Here is a 21,685-nt window from a genome sequence, read left to right on the forward strand (position 1 = left end):
CCGAAGAAAACATGAGAGCCTCTATAGGCAAATTCAAAAAGTTCAATACATAATATAATCTTTTCAAAATAAAGGTGGAGGGATTCTAATTAAAACACGAAGTAGAGGAAATGAAGATCTTCGCCGTCTCTCAGACGACCCACAACTCACTTCCGAGCACCTGGACCTGTATCTGAAAAACAAGAAATATATACGGAATGAGAACCCCGGGCCCATGGGTTCCCAGTACGGTAAAAGTGCCAAATAAATACAATGCACTGCAATAAGACTCACTAAGCATCCTAAGCTTCTTCACCAATTATTCATCCTAGGTTCTTGCTAATCCATGAATAGGCAACTGTCATAAGGGAATGCTAAATCTAATTCATGTTTCACATGTTTCCCAACTCGCTGACTCTTCCACGAATCAGACTCAGAATTATAAGCAAAACCATCACCAGTTGTTCTGCCTCAGCAATTCTATATCAATACATCACACACTCACCTGGAGCTAGTGAAACCACATCACTGCGTCTACCCAGGGAGCTCCAATTATCTCATTCAATAATCATCATCATCATGCAATCGCATCATCAATTCATCTCATCAAGAACAGCCCTCATCATCCACCGACACCGTCATGAGGGGTCTCTCAGTTGTACAAACACAAGCAATACAGGCAAGTAATACACAAATATGGTACAAGTAGAACAAGTAGCATATAGTCAGATAACATAGCATATATGATGTAGAAATCCAAAACAAATGGCAAACCCAAACAATTCAAACATATGCAAATGATGAATGCCTGCCCTATGGCTGATGATATCATCTGTCGGTTATATAGCCAACCCGACACGTCCTAGTAGCTAACCATGGACAGAAACACCCATTGCGGAGCAAGTAGGTTTGAGCTACAACCCCCTTGCTACTACCCGCTCAACCCAGAGCCAGTGGAATAACCACTACTGCAGCTACTACCTAGGCGGGTGTTTAAAAGCTCAACTTGGAGCGAGTGGATTCACCACTACTGCCGCTACTACCCAGGTGTCACAATCTCTAACCTGGAGCAAGTGGGACGAACCACAACCCTTGCTACTACCCAGGGTCTCAATCTCTGTCCTGGAGCAAGTGGGACGAACCACAACCCTTGCTACTACCCAGGATCTCAAAACATACATTCGTTCAGTTTAGATGCAATCATCACTGTTATCAAATCTCAAACATTAACCTGGAGCAAGCGGGACGAACCACCACCTTACTACTACCCAAGTATCACAAATACACATGTATTCAAAACTCCATAATTAAACTCATTTATCATAAACATCCTTTCCCGTCTCATACCCGGAGCAAGTGGACAACGCCACTGCCTACTACCCGGGGTCACACATCACATTTCAATATTTTTCATTATTATCCATTTAACACATTCATTCATTAATTATATATGCATTATACTCAACCATTCGGCTCATGGTTCAATCAAGAATCGGCCATTTATCAATAAATATAGCCCTTCGGCTCATGGCATACACGGTACTTCCACCGTCATCCTCCATATCTCATATAATCATCTTAGATCATCATTGATCATAACCTTTCCCCTTGCTTCACTCGCAAGTTACCACATCCCCTAGCTCCTTCCTCATTTCTAGGCATATCATAATGATTTAATACATAAGGGGTGAGATCAGAGGCTTAGAAGTATGAGATTTGGCTTTAAAAACTCAAAAATCAACTTTGGCATGAAAATAGGGCCACGCGTACGCGCACTCCACGTGCACGCGTGGATGGCCACAAAACTCATCGACGCACAAGCGTCATACGCGCGGGTTGAAAAATAGCCAAACAACGCGCACGCGTCAGCCACGCGCACGCGCGGATACATTCGTGCCCCAGGCACAAAACTGGCACAATTCTTGGGAAAATGGCTGGGCATTTGGTGCAGCGCATCGACGCGCCCGCGCACACCACGCGCACGCGTCAATGATACTTTCTTGAAGAACGGCGCGTACGCGCCAAGTGCGCCTACGCGCGGAGGGTCGTTCTGCTAAAAATTTTCTAAGTTAAAAGCTGCAGAATTTACAGATTCAAACCCCAATCTTCCGACGGACATAACTTTCTCATTTTAAATTGTTTTTCACCCGTTCTTTGAAAGGCATGGACATCCCGGATCCAATTTCCTTTCTAAACAGATTTGGCACAAAATAGAGATCCGTAGTCCAAGTTATGTCCCGTCAAAGTATGCCCAAAAATCATGTTTTCATACAAAACCACAAGGTGCCATTTTCAAAACAAGCCATTTTCAACTCTTTTCAAAATCAACCAAAACATGCCAATTTCAACCCTTTCTGAAATCAATCAAAATGTACCAAAATCCACATCAAGCCTCCTCAACTCACACATTGACACTTTACCAAATTTTCCAAACCACATCCAACCATTTTAACACTTCTCAATCAAATGGCTGAAGGACAAACACAATATCATGTCATACATCCTTCCTCATCCCAATTTCTAATAATACCATTTTCAATCAACCATCATTATACATAATCAATATCATACTCACTATCACGTGATTTCACCCACAAATCAACCTTAATCATTCCCCAAGCATATATCACAACATACATATCTCTAATGCATCATCATACCATCAAGGCATCAATAATCATAATCACATATATGATCACATAATATATCTCAACCGAACCAAACATACCTCATCTACATAATTTCACCCAAAATTACCAAATTCCACACTTCAACTTCTCAAACCTTATTATTCAATAACCAACCTAATCATTCATATATTCATTATCTGAAATTCATCCAATCACTTGTGCCATCATACAATGCACACATCGACTTACCTTTCTTACCTCTTTCCGGCCTCCGGCCCAAAATTCACGGCCTCCGGCCCAATTTTCATAATTTAAATGCATAAACCACAAATCAATACTCATTACCCAGTACATCAACTTCTCAATACACCAAACATACAAGGCCACACAATTTTCAACCCAATCATTAATTCACATTGCATACCAACTATGCATATTAGCACCAACCATTTACACAATCCAAACTTAATCCTAGGGGCATCTAGCCTAGGAATTCTCATCACAACACACGGTACTTAAATAAAACTTAAACCGTACCTCTTGTAGCCAAACCAATTGAGCCTCTTCTATGGAAGTCTTCACCAACCTTAGCTCCAAGCCTCACCAAAGCTCCTCAAGCAATGCCAATCTCCCAATTGTGCACCAACATCACCAATTACACTAACATAACCAATATCACATACATACATCAACCTAGGGCTCATAAAAATGACAAATCACAAGGGTTTGAGCACCTCTTACCTCAGCCCATATGAAGTAGGGATAGAACCCACTTAGAATCCATGTTGGAGTATCCCTAAACACCCAAAATCACAAGATTTCAACACTAACTACCCAAAAACGTGTAACAGTGGGGAATTTCAAAAACTGGGCAGAGATGAATGGAATACTCACCACAAAACTTAGATAGAATTGTAGAGGATGAGAAGAGCAACGCGTGACCGCAAACGGCTCGTCAATCGGAGCTCCGTAGCTCAAGTTATGGTGATTTGAAGATCAAAGAGAGTTAGGTTTTCTCTCTTCTCTTCTCTCTTCCCAATTTCAGCGCCCAACACCCCTTCTTTAGGGCAAAATGAGCTGAAATACTCATAACTAATGTTTATATATGTTGGGTCTTGGGCCCACTTAGGCCCGGTTCACTTATTTTTGTCCGTTAGCCAAATTTTTGACCAAAACCTTTAAGATTAGCGCTCTAAATCGCACTTCAAATATTTCTACCTCCCCTAATTATAATTCCTCATTTCTTAATCCTATTTACTCATAATCAATTTTCTCAGCTGCAGTACCAGACAGGTCTCAGCCGGTACTGCCGGTCAAAATTCCACTGCGCGCTTTTACGCAGAAAACTATGTTTTTCGACTCGAAAAAATTCACTGAATCCAAATATCATATTTAAATTATCAAATTCCAATTGCCAAATCTTCCAATTATATTTACTCCTATTTAACTTATTATTTAATTAATTTCGATTAGACCGGGTATTACAACCTAGAAATTGAAGCAACACCCTATAAAGATAGAAAATGTAGAAGGAAATATAGAAAAAAAATATTAAGAAATTACATCAACAATTAAACATTAATAATACCATGTTAGATATAATGAAAAATCAATTAGGAAGAATGGAAAATATGGAAAAAGTCATTAAGGTAGAAAAACCCATAGAAAAACCTATATATAAGTTGCAAAGTTTAGATAATATTAGCTTAAAATTTAAAGTAGAAGCAGAAGTTGAAGAACTAAAAGAAAAACTTAGAAGTATTAGTCTAGGAAAATTGACAATTAATACATTACAAAAGGAAGAAGAATTAGAACTAAATAAAATATCCCATAAAAGAGATTATCCTAAAACAAGAAATTATTATTCCAAACCATCACCAGTAGATGTAGGCCTAGAAGAGAGAACATAATTAGTGCAAAATAGCTTCACAGGATCAGATTTAGTAGAATGAAATATAGATGGATTAAGTGAGCAAACCATCTTAGATCAAATGTGTAATATGACTATGGCTGCAACTGCTTATAAAATGAGGAAAACCTTCGATAAAGAATCAGCAATTATGATAACCCAAGGATTTATAGGAAAATTAAAAGGTTGGTGGAATAATTTTCTTAGCATCCAAGAAAAAGAATTGATTATTAATAGTATTAATCAAGAAGATCAGTCACCAGACGCTACATCCACATTAATATATACTATTATTAAAAATTTTGTAGCAGATCCTAGTACTTTTAAAGATAGGATAGGAACTCAATTAATGAACTTAAGATGTCTAAACATGTCTGATTATAGATGGTATAAAGATATTTTTATATCAAAAGTTATGATAAGAGATGATGGACATGCACCTTTCTGGAAAGAAAGATTCGTACGTAGTAGCCTTACCAAAATTATTCTCTGAAAAAGTATTACAAAAACTACAAACACAGTTTGGGACCCAGATTTCCTATAGCTCATTAACCTTTGGACAATTGCATAATATAATAGTACAAATAGGTATAGAAGTATGCACAGATACCAAGATACAACAGAAAATAAAACAAGAAAGTATCACGGGGAAAAGAGAGTTTGGCACTTTTTGTTATCAATATGGAATAACTCCTGAAAAAGTACCTAGTAGACAGTATAAAATTAAAAAGAAAAAATTTTATAAAAAACCTAAATATAATATAGACAAACCCCTTTATTATGAACAGAAATATTATAAAAAATTCCATAAAAATCCTAAAGGAAAACCTAAATCCTTCTAATAAGAAAAAACAAGTAACATGTTGGAAATGTAAAAAACAAGGACATTATGCTAATAAGTGTACGACAAAACAGAAAATAAATAAAATAGAAAATAAAGAGATTAAACATGCTCTGACAGCCATATTAATCAATTCAGAATCAGAAGAAGAATTAATTTATGAGGATTCTTCTAAAACTGAAGACTATTTTATACAACAATTAGACCTTATGTCAGAAGAAGAAAGCTAAAAAAAAATAGTGGAAAAGAAGAACAAAATAATTGTTTAGGCATAGGATTATGTAACTGTAGAAATTGTGAAAACACTGTAAATGTTTTAACTAGAGAACAAACCTCTACACTGGTCAAAATAATAGACAAGTTAGAAGATACTCCATTAAGAGATGAGTTCATAAGACAATTAGCTGAATTAGTTAAAAAAGAAGAAGAAAGTAAGCAAGAAATAAGACCAATAGAAATAAAGAAAATTTATAATCGTTTTAAAAACCCACAAGAAGAAGTTTCCCTTAATTCTCTCAAAGAAGAGATAAAAAAGTTAAAAAGAGAAGTTTCATAATTAAAGCAACAAAATATCAATATGGACTATAGATTACTAAAAATAGAAGGAGAAAATTTAATAAAAATCTAAGAACAAACTTTGAAAAATAATGTTAGTAACATAACAATTCCTGAGAATTATATTAACCTGGGTACAGAAAATTACATAAATATACTAACTTTATTAGTAAACTAAAAGTGGTTCACTACGATAACCTTAATAGTGGGAGAAGAAAAATTTGATTTTATAGCTATGATAGATTCAGAAGCTGATGTCAATTGTATACAAGAAGGATTAATACCTACAAAATATTATGAAAAAACTACAGAAAGAGTCCTAATGGCAAAAAATGATAAAATGACTATAGATTATAAGTTATCTAAAGTAAAAATTTGTAAAAATAGAGTATGCTTTGCCACTACATTCTTTTTGGCAAGAAATATATCTCATCAAGTTATATTAGGAAATCATTTTACTTTATTATTATATCCCTTTAATGTCGACATCGACGGAATAACTTGTACAAGAATCCCCAATCATCCTGTTCATTTTGAATTTCTCACTAGACCAAAGCAACATGAGCTCAATATGTTACAACACCTATCTACACAAGTTAGTGTTATGAAAACAGAAGCAAAACAAGTTAATTGTTTGAGCCAAGAGAAAATTTTACAACACCTACCACTCCAAATTAATATTATAGAAAGGAAGACAAGAAAAATTAGCTATTTAAACCAGGAAGTTACACATAAAAGAATAGAAGAACAATTACAAACTCCAGAAATACACGATAAAATAAAAGCAACTGAAGAAAAAATTAAGAAATAATTATGTAGTCTAAACCCCACAGCTTTTCAGCATAGAAAATTACATGAAATATCTTTACCATATGAAGATGGGTTTAATGAAAAAAATATACCAACAAAGGCAAAACCAATACATATGAACAAAGAGTATCTAGAATATTGTAAAAAGAAAATACAAGAATATCTGGATAAGGGTCTAATAAGACCTTCGAAATCACCCTGGAGTTGTACAGACTTCTATGTGATGAAAGCATTTGAAATAGAAAGAGATGCTCCAAGGTTAGTTATCAATTATAAACCTCTAAACAAGGTATTAAAATGGATTAGGTATCCCTTACCAAATAAAAGTGATTTAATTAAAAGATTAAATAAAAAAATATCTTTTCAAAATTTGATTTAAAATCAGGATATTATCAAATTGCAGTAAAAGAGGAAGATAGATATAAAACAACTTTTATAGTACACTTTGGACATTATGAATGGAATGTAATGCCTCAAGGATTAAAAAATTCTCCAAGAAAATTCCAAGAAATAATGAATAATATATTTTACCCGCATATAGAATTTACTATAGTATATCTTGATGACGTATTAGTATACTCAAAAGGAATAAAGCAGCATATATATCATCTAAAAAAATTTATGGATATTATAAAAGAACAATGATTAGTTTTATCAGAGAAGAAAATGAAAATTTTTACAACTAAAGTAAGGTTTTTAGGATATGAAATTTATCAAGGAACTATAGTACCTATTAAAAGAGCTATTAAATTTGTAAATAAATTTTCAAATGAAATAACTGACAAAAAAACAACTCCAAAGATTTTTGGGATGTTTAAATTATGTAGCAGAATTCCTACCTGGAATAAGAGTCACATGCGAGCCTCTTTATAAGAGATTAAGGAAAAATCCACCTCCATGGACAAAAGAAATGACTTCTATAATAATAAAGATAAAAAATGCAATAAAAGAAATACCTTGTATAAGTATACTAGATCCATCGACTAAATTAATTGTAGAAACAGATGTATCAGAATTAGGATATGGAGGAATTCTTAAACAAATACCTCCTAATAGCTCAAAAGAACAAATAGTAAAATATCATTCACGAATTTGGAACCAAGCTCAAGAATTACCCAACAGTCAAAAAAGAAATACTTGCCATAGTATTATGTGTTTCAAAATTTCAAGAAGATTTATTTAATAAAACATTCTTAATAAGAACTGATTGTAAAGCAGCCCCAAATGTTTTAGAAAATGATGTCAAAAATCTGGTTTCAAAATAAATATTTGCAAGATGGCAAGCTATTCTATCATGTTTTGATTTTACTATTGAACATATAAAAGGATAACTAAATTCACTTCCTGACTTTCTTACTAGAGAATTTTTGCAAGGAAAGAATGGATCAAAAACCAGCCTCCAGTGAAGATTATGGTCAACCTTTTGACCAAATAAAAGAAACAAAATTACCTATTACTCCTATACCAGCAAAACCATTATCATTAAGACCTATGACTATGTCACAGGTTGTAAAAGCATCATCATCATCATCACCTTCTAAGAGCTCTTTAATTACTACTAATAATAAATTCATATTATTGCAACCATCAGATCTCTATAACAGCTTCTTGCTTATTTGAAATAGAGAAAATGGCCATCCAAGCTGAGCACCCTGCCCATGGTTTGATTATGTTTTTCTTCTTCTTTTAAAAAAAAAGTATTGGAGCGTTATTTTTTCTTTCTGGGTAGAAAATCCCATATATCTCAATTTGTTTTTTTTTTCTAGGTTCCCAAGCTGAGGAAAAGAAGAATGTGCACACCGAAGAAACCAGTGAGCTTGTGTCGGCAAAGGACAGAACGTTTAAGGCCCTAGAAAGCAATGCATTTGGCCAATCCTTCAGGTTTCAGTTCCCCTTTTAATATTCTCTTTTATTTGATTTTTATTTCTTTGATTTAAAATTTATGATTTTAAGCAGCTAACGCCATATATTTGACATAAATTCACTCATCTAAAAAAATTTAAATTAATATAATAAGACATATAAATAATTATATCTCTAATATAAATTTTGACATATATAAAAGTCTTATTTAAACTTAAAATATGATTGTACATAGATATTTTTTTTCTTTTAAAATTTTTTATCTTAATTTTTTTAATAATAAAAATTAAACTCTAACTTTCTTTAGTAATAGAAAAGACATATAAATTGCTACATTTCTTTATCTAATATTTTAACAATTTAATTTTGTTTTAAATGTTAAATATGCAACTAATTACATATGTCAATATAATTTAAAAATAAAAAACCTAACTTAAACTTAGTTTGCTCTAATTTTACTACATAAAGGGCGAGAAAAAATTTGTATCTTTGTGACCCACATTCTCTCAATAAAACTGAGATTTCTTTTTTATATTTTTGAAAGAATTTAATTTTGATCACAAAGTAAAACACTTTTCATATATATACCAAATCATATATCAATAAATATAATAACTTTTTATATATAATTACTGTTTAAATAATCATTTAAAATATTGTGTAAAATAATTTACAAATTCATAACCCTTCATAAAAAGCTTACATATACCATACAATAATACACATACAAATTTGTAAAAATGACTTCAGATATCAATCAAAGTGAAATTAGTCTTCTAATGAGATTATTTAGCAGGGATTATGATATTGAAAGTGAAAGACAAAAAGGTGTGGAAGAATTCTATAGATTACAACACATTAATCAGACATATGATTTTGTAAGCCAAATTCTTATTTTCCTCAAACATGTTTATATATACTAATACACAATAACATGAAAGCTCAATGCTAATTCATGAAAATTTCATTTGCTAATAATATAGGTAAAGAAAATGAGGGAGCACTATAAGAAATTGGACAAAGCAGAAATGAGCATATGGGAATGTTGTGAGCTGCTTAATGAAGTAGTGGATGATAGTGATCCTGATTTGGATGAACCTCAAATTCAACATTTGTTGCAAACTGCAGAAACCATTAGAAAAGATTATCCTAACGAAGATTGGTTACATTTGACTGCTCTCATCCATGGTAATTAAATTTGAAATCTTAGATTTTTTTTTAATTTTCTATTATAAAGGTTAATTAGTTTAATTTTAGTTATTTTTTGTCCTTTTATTTTAAGAAAGTTTTTTTTATTATTGATAGATAATTAATATGAATTGACAAATGAATATTTGTTTATTTAAGATCTCGGAAAGATTCTTCACCTTCCTCAATTCGGTGAGCTTCCTCAATGGGTTGTTGTTGGTAAGAACTTTTCTTATTCTTTATGATATTTTTTTTTTGAAATGGAATAATCTTTTGACTATTATGTTTTAGAAATAAAATTTAATTACAGTATTTAAAATTAATTATCAATTTAAAACCATAATACAAAACCAAATTTTTATTAGGTCATTACGGCTACATTAAGGTTGAGAGAGTGTAAATAATTAATTATAAAAATATTTGTGTTGTAATTATTTTGATTCAATTTACAATATTTTAAATAAGACACATCCCTATATTTCATGTATAATTATTTTATCAATCTTTAAATTCCCAATTAGCTAGTTTTGGCATGTTACTTTAAATTCAAAATTTTAACCAAATGATTAAATATATATTTGCAGGAGATACCTTTCCTGTTGGTTGTGTCTTTGATGAAAAAAATGTTCACCACAAGGTAGCCTTCCTCTTCTAACAAAACTGTAAAAATGACCTCTTTTTTTGCATGTCTCTAAAACAATCATGTTAAATTTATATTAAAATCAACAATCAGTATAAAATACATATTAAAAATAAATTAAATTATACATATATTTATAAATAATATATAATGGTTAATTTTAGTGTACAAATAATATATTTTTATTCTAAAATTATCATCAACCAATAATATAAACTTTTTCTATGCTTCAGTATTTCAAGGAAAACCCAGATAGCAAAAATTCTGCTTATAACACTAAAGATGGAGTCTATAGTAAAGGGTGTGGATTAGACAATGTACTCATGTCATGGGGACATGATGACTATATGTATATGGTGAGTAATTAAATATATAGTTACAATTTATATATAATTTTTTTATTATTTTGTTCAAGATATATAATAAATTTATACTTCACTTGAATTTATAGGTAGCAAAGGAAAATGGAACTACTTTACCTTCACCTGGCTTATTCATTATTAGATATCACTCATTTTATCGTAAGTATTTTTATTTACTATGTGCTTTTCCTTTTATGTCATAAGAGAAGGCATTTTTTGTTGGGCAACAAAAGTTCATTTTATTTTGTAAACCAAAAAAAAAATCATAATTATTTTTTAGAATTTTCTTTCAATAACAATGTATTAAATTTAAAACTCTTTTGCAGCTTTGCATAAGGAGGGAGCATATACTCATCTCATGAGTGAAGAAGATTTTGAGAACTTGAAGTGGCTTCACATTTTCAAGTTAGTCTATATATATATATCAAATAATTTGCACACAGCATTTGGTATTATTACTAATCAATAACATCACCCGTAATTTTATGTATTATGTAGTAAATATGATCTCTATAGCAAAAGCAAAGTTTTGGTGGACGTTGAAAAAGTGAAGCCATACTATCAATCACTTATTGACAAGGTGGGGGCATAAATTTCAGATAGATTATTGCTCATTTTGTTTTATTTGAATTCCTTTTCTTGTTTCTTAATGTGTAGTTCTTACTTTTCTTTTTGAATGTTTTTATAGTATTTCCCAGCAAAGCTGAAGTGGTGAAGAATCAATATAAGCTAATTAATGGATCTACCTCAAGGGCCTGGAGGGAATTGATTAATTTTCCTTGAGAGCAAGTTAAAAAATAGAGACCGATTGCATATATGTGTTGTAATGTATTAATTTCTATAATTACATATATGTGTTGTAAATCACAAACAGATTGCTTTATATGAGGCTTTTCAGTGATATATATACTCAATAATATGATGTAAACTATTAAAATGAATGAATGATGGATGAACCTGTATATATATGAATTCTTATTCATACATATCAAAATAACAATCAATTAATACAGTAACTACTAGAAAAAATTATTTTTAGCGACTATTTATTTTGTTTTTAGTGATAATTAAAATAGTCATTATTATAATTACTAGCAATTAGAGATTAGCCATCTTATATTTTGTAACTAAAAGATTTTAGCGGTAATTATATAATTGCCAATAAAGATCTTTTTAATGGCCGCTAAAAATTATAACTTTTTGTAGCAATTATACAATTGTCAATAAAAAAATTTTTAATGGCCCCTAAAATTATAATTTTTTGTGACCATTTTCTCAAAATTTTATATGGCTACTAAAAGTAATTCTAAGATTATAATATTATTCATTTTTAGTTGCTATTATTATTGCCGCTAAAACCTTAACATATTTTTTAATTATATTATACTCATTTTATTAAGACTAACAATTTATCTTTTTTTTCTAAAATCTCAAATTATTTTTTCAAACAATTATTATTATTTGTAAATAATATAAATATACTAAAATTAATTATTACAAAATAAAATATTTTATTAAACACAATATCAATAACAAGTTTACATATCTAATCTAGGAAGTAGGTTCTAAAATGTAAAAAATTAAAATAGTAATATCCAATAAAATATGTCTTGTGATTACAAAACTACAATTAAATGTAATCAAGAAAGGATACAAAAATTCAGTAGAAGTGGGACCAAAAATTAAAATATTGTATAATCAAATATAATATTATATATTTAGTAATATATAATCATGATTAATATTTTTTAATTAAAAATACTAATCAGTGCTTGTTATATTAAAAAATTATCTTAATTCTTATAAATTTTATTTTTTATTTTGGATTCGATAAAATATAAAAATTATCTATTTTTTTAATTAGTTTATTTTATTGAGTATTATTGTGACAATAAATTATATTTTTATGTTTCATATCATAAAAAAATACTATAAAATAATATAAATAAGTTGTTCTAATAATTTTGTTATATGTAATTAAAATATATTCGTGTATAAAATATAAAAAATATAATCATTTAAATGAATTTACTTAATATGTTAAAATTTTTATATCATGAGAAAAAGGTTTAATTATTCTGTGGATCCCTATAGTTTCGCGAAATTTTCAATTAGGTCCCTATACTTTTTTTCTTTTTAATTGGGTCCCTGCACCAATTTTTTTTTCAATTAGGTCCTTCTTAGTAGTAATTGACTTAATTGTATAGGGACTCAACTGAAAAAAAAATATTGGTGTAGGGACTAAAATAAAAGGAAAAAAAACTATAGGGACTCAATTGAAAAAAAAAATTAGTGCAGGGACTTAATTAAAAAGAAAAAAAGTATAGGGACCTAATTGAAAATTTCGTGAAACTATAGGGACTAACAGAGTAATTAAACCTGAGAAAAATACATAAATTTTAAAATAATTTATTTTTATGTATGTACAATAATATATAAAGATTGTTTTAGTTATTATAAATATTAAAGTATTTTTATATGATAATAGGTGTAAAAATTAAGAGAAAAAATATTCAAAAACAAAAAGTTTAAATTTTAAAAGATTTAAAAATTATTTAATCCAAAATTAATTGACAATAATATTTTTTTCAATTTAAGGATTAGTATTTATTTTTGAGTTTAATAATTTAATTATTTATATAAGACAATTATTTACTCTTCTATTTTTAAATAAAAAATAAAATTATATAATATATAATAACTTTATATACTTAAAATTATTTATTTTTGTTCAAAAAAAGACGGGGGTAAAGCCTATGCTTGCCCCTCCTTAGATCTGTCCCTGAATGTAATTGCATATAATATTTGAGTTCTAAGTATTAGCATTTACATTGAACATAATTATACATATACTTATTTTACTATTTTACAATGATAATAAAACCTATTACAAAACTTCAGATAAGAATAACCATAGAAAAGCATATTTTTTTCACTCTTCAAACTTTCTGTAATACCCTACCACACACAGCTTTACAATTAAATCGTAAATTAAAGGTGGCGAGGCATTATGATACCTAAAAGAAAGATACATATATAATATTTGAAGAATAATAATATCATTAGGAGCCTGTGAAAATTTTTTTTAAACAATTGACAGCCGTTAATCACACTCAAATCATGTTAATGCAAGTGAACATCGTATACAGAAGCAAAACAGGTTTACATATATAGGTATGTAAGTTCTGAAATAAGATATTTAATAATTATTAGTCTCGAGCCGTGAAGAAAAAGCCGGCTAGAATATTACACCAGAATGTTCCTATTTTTCCAAATAAAAACTTCTAATAGGAATATACAAAAAAGATTTCAAAAGTAGAAAAAACTCTAAATAAATAAAAGTGAACTTCAAAAGAATCTCCTTCATTTCGCCAAACAGAATCCCACACACTCAACAAGGTGCATCACGCCCTGTATTTGAAAAATAGAAAAATCACGATGGGTGAGAATTCGAAGGTTCCCAGTAGAGTAATAGTTCCAAATAAAGACTATATAAAGAGATATGAACCCACTAGGCAATCCTAATTCTTCAACTTCACAGAAGTTCAAGTCCAGAATTTTAGCTAATCCCAACTGGGTCAATTTGCTAAAGTCTCAGTGTTATCAATTACCTCTAACCTCAATCATTTCCAATATAATCTCATCTTTACTCCCAATATCCAATTACTCGGTTCAGTATTCAGTTCGGTAATTTCAATCACAAAAAAAATCAATACGGAGTTAATTGCTAATTTTAACATACTTTGAACTACCAACGATCTCATTCATTCACATAGTCATAATCACCATTAATTTCAAGTCTCAAGTCTCAATTGTGAAACCATACACAAAAAATCAGAAGTACAAAACAAATACAACTAAAGAGCAATCACAACAAATAGTACATTTAACATTTAACAGAAATTCAATTGGACAAACCAAAATAGTTATGCACACTCAAACAATAGCAAACAAATGCACATAATATATGCTTGTCCTATTGGCTGTGAGCTCACTTGTCGGTTAATCTTCTAGATTCGACACATCCGGTAGTGAACTCGAACATGATCTCTCGGTTGTGCATCTTCAGAAGGAATATAAACGAATGAGAGTGTCTTTTCCCCTTCTCTTGGAGGAATTATGAAGGAGTGTGTCTTTCCACATATGAAAGAATTATTTATTTATAATTTATTATATTTATTGATAATTTTAATTAAAGAAAACTATTTTTTAAAAGTAATTAAATTAAATTTTATGATACTTTGTGTTTAAAATTCATTAGAATTTATAAAAATTTTTAAATAATAGAGTATTTTTATATTAACGATTTAAAGTTTTAGTAATCCAAAATAATGAAAGTTCTATATAATTTAAATAGAATAATTGAAAGTTTTTATTAATTTTATGAACTAAAAAATTATTTATTTATCCCTAAATTGTAAATTAGAGTATTTAATTAAAAATAATTTGTAATTTGAAAAATAAATCGTATTCTAAAAATTAATTATATTGGATTAAATTTGGTTTTAAATTAAAACTCTACTCAAACCCTAAATTCTCAATTCTAAACCCTAATTTTCAATTCACTAATCCTAACCTTAATTTCCACAACCTCACCGCCATTCACTTACCACAGTCATCCCCTTTTCCTTTATCCCACACCCACACATAGGGTTGGAAGTGAGCCGAGCTAGACCAAGCTCAAGCTCGGCTCACAAAAATCGAGCTTCGCTCATGGCTCGACTCATTAATAATCGAGCATATTTCTTAAGCTCAAGCTCGGCTCACTGAAAGCTCACGAGTTGACTCGAGCTCACGAGCTGGCTCAAATTATAGAAACATAAATACGTAATCTATAATTCTATATCAATAAATTATAACTTATATATTTTAAAAAATATTTAAAAAGATCAATTTTATATATTTCTATCTATCAATAAATTATAAATTTTTTATTTATGTCCTACATCAAAATTATATATATATATATATATATATATATATATATATATATATATATATATATATATATAGATTAAATGCATATAGGATATGTGTATATATATAATCGAGTCAGCTCACGAGCTAATGAGCTGAGCTTATCCAAGCTCAAGCTCGGCTCATTTAATTTATGAGCTCAATTCCAAGCTCAAACTTGTCTTACTAGCTCACGAGCTCAGCTTATCGAGCTATTAACGGGTCGAGTTCGAGCTAGCTCATAAGCTGGCTTGACTCACTTCCAGCCCTATCCACACACATAAATCACACATATGCAGAGATGGATTAAGAGAAAGAAAGGGAGAAAGGAAAGAAGAAAGGGAAAAAGCTAGAAGCAAAGAGAGATTCGAGAAAGAGCAAAGAGGATCAGAGAAGAAGGAAGGGAGGAAGGGTGTAAGGTTCCACATCGGTTGGGGAGGGGAATGAAGCATGCCTTATAAGGGTGTGGATACCTCTCCCTAGCATGAAGTGTTTTGACGAGTGAGTGTGGGGGGCTTCGTCTATCATCTCTATCATCAAAGGAAAAACTGTGAGGCCTTGTGTGCCAAAGCGGATAATTGATGACAAGTCATCTTAGCCTAGTTTCACTAGTCTTTTTCTTTTGTTTTCAAATGCATTATGCACTTTCTTGAGCCATAAGCAAGCCAATTGGGTAGATTTTCATGCTTCCTTTGATTTAATCAACCATAGATGAATTAATGCAATTTCATGAGGTTTTATGCTATAATTGTCACATATTATGAAAGAATGAATATCTCATGATTTTGAGCATAGCTTTGATGTGTTTGGTTTATTAATGATAGGTGAAGAAAGCTTGGAGAAAGGTTGAAGCAAGAAGGAATGGCTAGGAGGAAGAGAGGACAAAAAGTTTGAGCAAAAGTTTGCCTCAAACTTTGGTTCAAACTTTTGGAATAAGTGAAAACGAACCAGGGAGCAAAAAGCTTGACCAAAAGTTTGCCTCAAACTTTTGTGCAAACTTTTGGGCAAAAAGCTTGAGCAAAAGTTTGCCTCAAACTTTTTGGCAAACTTTTGGCATCACAAATCAGCACCCTGGAGAGAAAAAGTTTGCGCCAACGTTTGCCTCAAACTTTTTGGCAAACGTTGGCGCCATGAACAACACACCCTGGAGAGCAAAAGCTTGCGCCAACGTTTGCCTCAAACTTTTTGGCAAACTGATGAGCGGATAATTTATACGCTTTTTGACATTGTTTTTAGTATGTTTTTAGTAGGATCTAGTTACTTTTAGGGATGTTTTTAATAGATTTTGTGTTAAATTCACATTTCTGGACTTTACTATGAGTTTGTGTATTTTTCTGTGATTTCAGGTATTTTCTGGCTGAAATTGAGGGACTTGAGCAAAAATCAGATTCAGAGGTTGAAAAAGGACTGCTGATGCTGTTGGATTCTGACCTCCCTGCACTCAAAGTGAATTTTCTGGAGCTACAGAACTTGAAATGGCGCGCTTCCAATTGCGTTGGAAAGTAGACATCCAGGGCTTTCCAGCAATATATAATAGTCCATACTTTGGCCAAGAATCGACGACGTAAACTGGCGTTCAACGCCAGCTTTCTACCCAAATCTGGCGTCCAGCGCCAGAAAAGGATCCAAAACCAGAGTTGAACGCCCAAACTGGCACAAAAACTGGCGTTCAACTCCACAAATGGCCTCTGCACGTGCAACACTTAAGCTCAGCCCAAACACACACCAAGTGGGCCCCGGAAGTGGATTTATACATCAAATACTTACTCATGTAAACCCTAGTAGCTAGTTTATTATAAATAGGACCTCTTACTATTGTATTAGGCATCTTTGGACGCCTGGTTCTTAGATCAGAGGGGCTGGCCATCTCGGCCATGCCTGGACCTTCACTTATGTATTTTCAAACGGTAGAGTTTCTACACTCCATAGATTAAGGTGTGGAGCTCTGCTGTTCCTCAAAGATTAATGCAAGTACTATTGTTTTCTATTTAATTCATCTTATTTCGCTTCTAAGATATCCATTCGCACCCAAGAACGTGACGAAGGTGATGATTATGTGTGACGCTCATCATCCTTCTCCTTTATGAACACGTGCCTGACAAACACTTCCGTTCTACATGAAATAAGCTAGAATGAATATCTCTTAGATCTCCTAACCGGAATCTTCGTGGCGTAAGCTAGAATGATGGCGGCATTCAAGAGAATCCGGAAGGTCTAAACCTTGTCTGTGGTATTCTGAGTAGGATTCAATGATTGAATGACTGTGACGAGCTTCAAACTCGCGAGTGCTGGGCGTTAGTGACAGACGCAAAAGGAGGGTGAATCCTATTCCAGCATGATCGGGAACCGACAGATGAATAGCCGTGCCGTGACAGGGTGCGTGAGCATATTATTCACTGAGAGGAGGGGATGTAGCCACTGACAACGGTGATGCCCTTGCATAAAGCCAGCCATGGAAAGGAGTAAGACTGATTGGATGAAGATAGCAGGAAAGCAGAGGTTCAGAGGAACGAAAAGCATCTCCATTCGCTTATCTGAAATTCCTACCAATGATTTACATAAGTATCTCTATCCCTATTCTATTATATTAAATTCGAAAACATCATTATCCATTTATATCTGCCTGACTGAGATTTACAAGGTGACCATAGCTTGCTTCATACCAACAATCTCCGTGGGATTCGACCCTTACTCACGTAAGGTATTACTTGGACGACCCAGTGCACTTGCTGGTTAGTTGTATCGAAGTTGTGACAATTATGAATTAAGATCAGAGCACCAAGCTCTGGAGCCATTACCAGGATTTGTTCGAGCCTGGAGATCACAATTTCGTGCAACAAGTTTTTGGCGCCGTTGCCGGGGATTGTTTGAGTCTTCGGCAAGCTTTTGGTCCGGTAACATCAGTGCCAGATTCCCTTTTGATCCGGCAACAGCACCAAGTTTTTGGCGCCGTTGCCGGGGATTGTTCGAGTTTGGACAACTGACGGTTCATCTTGTTGCTCAGATTAGGTAATTTTCTTTTTGTCTTGTTTTCAAAAAAATTTTCAAAAATCTTTCAAAAATTCTTCCTTTTTTTTCGAAAAAAAATTTTTTTTTAAAATAAAAATGTTTTCAAAAATATATTTTCCTTTCAGAATTTTTAAGAATGAATTCTAGTGTTTCATGGAGCATATTGAAGCCTGGCTGGCTGTAAAGCCATGTCTCAATTCTTATACTCAAGAGAAGAGCTTCTTTATCTTTCTTAGCCAATTGGCTGTTGAATGTAAGGAATGTCAGGCGTGTCATGTCTGAGTTACATACTAAAGCTTGGCTGGCTATTAAGCCATGCCTGACCCTTTGATTGGAGCTTTAGAGCATAAGATTCCTGGAATTCATATTAAAAATTTTGGAATCCTTATTTTCTTTTTCAAAATTATTTTTCGAAAAACATAAAATAAAAATCCAAAAAAAAATTAGAAAATCATAAAAATCAAAAATATTTTTGTGTTTCTTGTTTGAGTCTTGAGTCATATCATAAGTTTGGTGTCACTTGCATATGCATCTTGCATTTTTTCGAAAATATCATGCATTCATAGTGTTCTTCATGATCTTCAAGTTGTTCTTGGTAAGTCTTCTTGTTTGATCTTGATGATTTTTTGTTTTGTTTCTTTTCATGTTTATCATATGCATTCTTGAATTCTTAGTGTCTAAGCATTAAAGAATTCTAAGTTTAGTGTCTTGCATGTTTTCTTTGCATTAAAAATTTTTCAAAATTATGTTCTTGATGTTCATCTTGACATTCAAAGTGATCTTGGTGTTCATCTTGACACTCATATCATTCATGCATGCATTCATTGTTTTGATATAAAAATTTCATGCATTGCATCATTTTTAGTGTTTTTCTCTCTCATCATAAAAATTCAAAAATCAAAAAAATATCTTTCCATTTTTCTCTCATCAAATTCGAAAATTTGAGTTGACCTTTTCAAAAATTTTTAAAATCAAGTTGTTTCTTATGAGTTAAATCAAATTTTCAATTTGAAAATCTTATCTTTTTCAAAATCTTTTTCAAAATTCAAAATCTTTTTCAAAATTCATGATTATTTTCGAAAATTCCAAAAAAATAATTTTCAAAAACCTTTTTTTTATTTTATATCATAATTTTCGAAAATAACATAATCAATTAAAGTTTTGATTCAAAAATTTGAAGTTTGTTACTTGCTTGTTAAGAAAGATTCAAACTTTAAGTTCTAGAATCATATCTTGTGATTTCTTATGAATCAAGTCATTAATTGTGATTTTAAAAATCAAATCTTTTTCAAAAACTAATTTCTATCATATCTTTTCAAAAAAAAAAAAATATCTTCTTATCTTATCTTTTTCAAAATTTGATTTCAAAATATCTTCTCTAACTTCCCAACTTCTTATCTTTTCAAATTTGTTTCAACTAACTAACTAACTTTTTGTTTGTTTCTTAACTTTTTCAAAACTACCTAACTAACTCTCTCTCTCTAATTTTCGAAAATATCTTCCCTCTTTTTCAAAAATTTCTTTTTTATTAACTAATTATTTTTATTTTTTATTTAAAAAAAAAAATTCGAAAAAAATACTAACCTTTTTCAAAAACTATTTTCAAAAATCACTAACTCTTTTTCAAAAATTGTTTTCGAAAATTCACTTCCCCCTCTCATCTTCTTCTATTTGTTTATTGATATACTAACATCTTTCCTTCAACTCTCCAAAAAATCTGAACCCCCTCTCTCTCTGAGTTCAGATTTTTTTCCCTTCTTTTCTTCTACTAACACAAAGATCCCTATACCGTGGTGTAAAGGATCCATATTATTATTACTATTTTTTCTGTGCCATCTTCTTTGTCATATGAGCAGGAGCAAGGACAAGAACATTCTTGTTAAAGCAGATCTAGAACCTGAAAGGACTCTGAAGAAAAAATTAAGAGAAGCTAAAATACAACAATCCAGAGATAACCTTTCAGAAATTTTTGAACAGGAAAAGGAGATGGCAGCCGAAAATAATGATAATGAAAGGAGGATGCTTGGTGACTTTACTGCACCTAATTCCAATTTACATGGAAGAAGCATCTCCATTCCTGCCATTGGAGCAAACAACTTTGAGCTGAAACCTCAATTAGTTTCTCTGATGCAGCAGAACTGCAAGTTTCATGGACTTCCATCTGAAGATCCTTTTCAGTTCTTAACTGAATTCTTGCAGATATGTGATACTGTTAAGACTAATGGAGTAGATCCTGAAGTCTACAGGCTCATGCTTTTCCCTTTTGCTGTAAGAGACAGAGCTAGATTATGGTTGGATTCTCAACCCAAAGACAGCCTGAACTCTTGGGATAAGCTGGTCACGGCTTTCTTAGCCAAGTACTTTCCTCCTCAAAAGCTGAGCAAGCTTAGAGCTGATGTTCAAACCTTCAGACAGAAAGAAGGTGAATCCCTCTATGAAGCTTGGGAAAGATACAAACAGTTGACCAAAAAGTGTCCTTCTGACATGCTTTCAGAATGGACCATCCTGGACATATTCTATGATGGTTTATCTGAGCTATCAAAGATGTCACTGGACACTTCTGCAGGTGGATCCATTCACCTAAAGAAAACGCCTGCAGAAGCTCAAGAACTCATTGACATGGTTGCTAATAACCAGTTCATGTACACTTCTGAAAGGAATCCTGTGACTAATGGGACGCCTATGAAGAAGGGAGTTCTTGAAGTTGATACTCTGAATGCCATATTGGCTCAGAATAAAATATTGACTCAGCAAGTCAATATGATCTCTCAGAGTCTGCATGGAATGCAAGCTGCATCCAACAGTACTCAAGAGGCATCTTCTGAAGAAGAAGCCTATGATCCTGAGAACCCTGCAATAGCAGAGGTAAATTACTTAGGTGAACCTTATGGAAACACCTATAACTCAACATGGAGAAATCATCCAAATTTCTCATGGAAGGAT

General features: G+C 31.6%; 1 protein-coding gene and 1 non-coding gene across 2 annotated transcripts; one reads left to right on the forward strand and one right to left on the reverse strand.

Moving 5' to 3' along the window:
* Positions 1–8,354: 8,354 nt before the first annotated feature.
* Positions 8,355–11,492, forward strand: LOC107616834 (inositol oxygenase 4-like). The gene is made up of 11 exons (XM_021112249.2): positions 8,355–8,385; positions 8,491–8,605; positions 9,384–9,465; positions 9,571–9,775; positions 9,935–9,994; positions 10,360–10,412; positions 10,649–10,771; positions 10,867–10,936; positions 11,104–11,182; positions 11,276–11,357; positions 11,466–11,492. The coding sequence occupies exons 1-11, from the start codon at positions 8,355–8,357 to the stop codon at positions 11,490–11,492; spliced, it is 927 nt and encodes a 308-aa protein (XP_020967908.2).
* A 9,632-nt stretch (positions 11,493–21,124) lies between these two features.
* LOC148546122 (small nucleolar RNA R71) lies at positions 21,125–21,232 on the reverse strand. The gene has a single exon (XR_015900747.1). It is a non-coding gene; the product is annotated as a small nucleolar RNA R71 (small nucleolar RNA).
* Positions 21,233–21,685: the final 453 nt, after the last annotated feature.

Source organism: Arachis ipaensis, chromosome B9, assembly GCF_059453495.1.
Source record: "Arachis ipaensis isolate K30076 ecotype BB chromosome B9, ASM5945349v1, whole genome shotgun sequence".
NCBI classification, from domain to species: domain Eukaryota; kingdom Viridiplantae; phylum Streptophyta; class Magnoliopsida; order Fabales; family Fabaceae; genus Arachis; species Arachis ipaensis.

What these genes read in the sequence shown, in the direction of transcription:
- LOC107616834 (XM_021112249.2), top strand. Translation starts at nt 8,355, where the DNA reads ATGGCCATCCAAGCTGAGCACCCTGCCCATG. An exon ending in TCCTCAATGGGTTGTTGTTG is followed by an intron (nt 9,995 to 10,359) that starts GTAAGAACTTTT and finishes ATATATTTGCAG; the next exon opens with GAGATACCTTTCCTGTTGGT. An exon ending in AAAAAAATGTTCACCACAAG is followed by an intron (nt 10,413 to 10,648) that starts GTAGCCTTCCTC and finishes TCTATGCTTCAG; the next exon opens with TATTTCAAGGAAAACCCAGA.